At 36.9% G+C, this 2,330-nt stretch overlaps 1 protein-coding gene across 1 annotated transcript; it reads left to right on the top strand.

Annotated features, from left to right (window-relative positions):
- LOC107614752 (F-box/LRR-repeat protein 13-like) lies at positions 41-1,655 on the top strand. Its single transcript, XM_021112335.1, has 2 exons — positions 41-1,080; positions 1,283-1,655. The coding sequence occupies exons 1-2, from the start codon at positions 175-177 to the stop codon at positions 1,577-1,579; spliced, it is 1,203 nt and encodes a 400-aa protein (XP_020967994.1). The 5' UTR covers positions 41-174; the 3' UTR covers positions 1,580-1,655.

The raw sequence follows: 2,330 nt of genomic DNA, 5'->3' as shown, positions 1-2,330 counted from the left end.
CCCTTAAACTTTCTCTATTTTCTATTTTTTATTTTTTTAAATTAAATATCAAATACAATAAATTAACCAAACCCTACCATACGGTATATTTTTCATAATATATATATACCACCACCACCTGTAGAAAAAACCAAAGAAAAAACAGTAACACAACCTTTGCTCTAGTCTACTTCCATGGCGGAACGAGACTCAAAGGCGGCAAAAACAACAACAACACCAATTATATCAGTGGCCGACGACGACATTGACAGAATCAGCAGCTTACCGGACTGTTTACTCTGCCACATCCTCTCCTTCCTCCCAACCCCAACCCCCGTGATTGTCGCCACCACCAGCGTCCTATCTCGCCGGTGGCGGAACGTCTGGAAGGATATGGAAGTCTTCAAGTTCCAACAGAAAAAAAAATCGCAGAAGTCGTTATTTTATTCTGTTAAATCTGTCCTGGCCCTCCGCAGACCAGGCCGTATTCGAAAGTTTCGCCTCCAAAGTGACTTCAGCGAAGCAAACTTAGTAACTGTCAAGAACTGGATCAACGCCGCCATGGGGCCACAACTCGAAGAACTGCACCTTCTCCTCTCAAGAGAAAATAATGATAATCTTCCATTGGCTCCCACTTTATTGATCAGGAACAGTATCGCGGCTCTCTCACGTGAATCGTACCTCTTTTTTCCATCGCTGAAGTCTCTGTCTCTGAATCTCGGATCTACTCGGAATGTGGATGTTCTTCTCTCTCGATGTCCCGTTCTTGAAACTCTGAATCTTAAGCTCTTCATCTCCACGTGTCCTGATCTGCGCGTGCAAAAACTTCGCGTGGCTTCTTCTTCCTTGAAGAGTCTTACCATCACCGCTTTGAGTAACTATGTAATTGAGGGATTTGAGTTAGACGCGCCGTCTCTTGAAAATCTTAGTCTGTTATTCAACAGAGAGTTGGAGGGGTTTTCTGTTCGTAATTTGCACAGCGTGAGAAGCGCGTCTCTTGATTTTTGTGATACAGCTGGTGGTTATTCTGTGATCGAGCTTGCCATGAAAATACTTGAAAAGTGTCGTGTTCTTAAAGATCTTACAGTTCACAGGAGAAAGGTTTGTTTAGTTCACTGCTACTCACATTATTAAAATAATTTTAACTATGAACTTCGATAATAGTTAATTGGTATATGAATACTCAGCTATAAATTTAGTTACGATTTCTAAATTACACTCATACATAGATTATTGAGATTTTTATTTTGGCACTCCAAGCAATGTCTTTGTTATATATTGATTTTTTTTCTCTTGCTTGAAGCATGCATATTCGAAGAGATGGACAGAGCCGATCGAAGTTCCCAGTTCTCTGGTGTCACACTTGGAAAACTTTACATTTTTATTGTTAGATCAATTTAAAGAAGACCGAGAATTTATTACTTATATTCTACAGAAAGGGTTAGTTTTAAAGTCAGTTATTGGATACAATACTGATTGTAATTCATTACTATCTCTCTTTCCAGGTGGATCTAAGAAGTGTCAATTTAACTATGTCCATCCTTATTATCAAGGTTGTAATTTAACGTGGAAACTCATCAGGTGTGTTAACTTTATGTAAAGTTAATAACTGAGAGGCATCAGATCAGATGAAAATTTAGTTAAATCATTTAACGATTTCAATTATCAACTTTATATAAAATTGACTGCATATGAATATATACATCCTTGTTATTTTGCCGTGCTTGAAAGTGTAGCTTATAAAGTTATAATCCTTACTTTAAAATATTTTGGTAACTATATTCTCTAAATATTTAATTTCTATATTTAACTGCTTTTAATTTGATTTCCTCTCACAACTTTTGCAATGAATTTATTTATGGTGTCATTGAGTTATAATTCAAATAGTATAATCTCCTCATACTCACTTAAGAAATTGCAGATTCGAGTCTCTTTATTTTTGTTTAAAAAAAAATGAATTGATTCATGGTGGACGTTAAATATAGGAACTATAAAGAAGTAGAGTAGTGCTAGGGAGCCAATGGCCTAAGCGTACAATGGGTACAATGGGCTAAATCTTTGGTTTATGAATAAAATGAACATCATCTATACTATCCAGAGTAACCATCCGGACCATATGTCCTAAAACCACTCATCCCAAAAGCATAACCTGACAGGACAATGTAACACTAATAATCATATCTCTAAAACTTTCTAAACCTTCATTGTACACATTGTACGCTTAGGTCATTGGCTCCCTATACTTTCTCAAAAGATGTAACATAGAGAGGGTGTGAAGAAAAGTGGAGGTGAAAGTAAAAGAATTTAAGAGTTATAATGTGTCTCTCGCAAACCCTTCCCCTCACACCCGC

Source organism: Arachis ipaensis, chromosome B09 (assembly GCF_000816755.2).
Source record: "Arachis ipaensis cultivar K30076 chromosome B09, Araip1.1, whole genome shotgun sequence".
Taxonomy (NCBI): Eukaryota; Viridiplantae; Streptophyta; class Magnoliopsida; order Fabales; family Fabaceae; genus Arachis; species Arachis ipaensis.
Note: the sequence above shows the minus strand (reverse complement) of the source record. Positions and strands in the feature narration are given on the sequence as shown.

What these genes read in the sequence shown, in the direction of transcription:
- LOC107614752 (XM_021112335.1), top strand. Translation starts at nt 175, where the DNA reads ATGGCGGAACGAGACTCAAAGGCGGCAAAAACAACAACAACACCAATT. An exon ending in TTACAGTTCACAGGAGAAAG is followed by an intron (nt 1,081 to 1,282) that starts GTTTGTTTAGTT and finishes TCTTGCTTGAAG; the next exon opens with CATGCATATTCGAAGAGATG.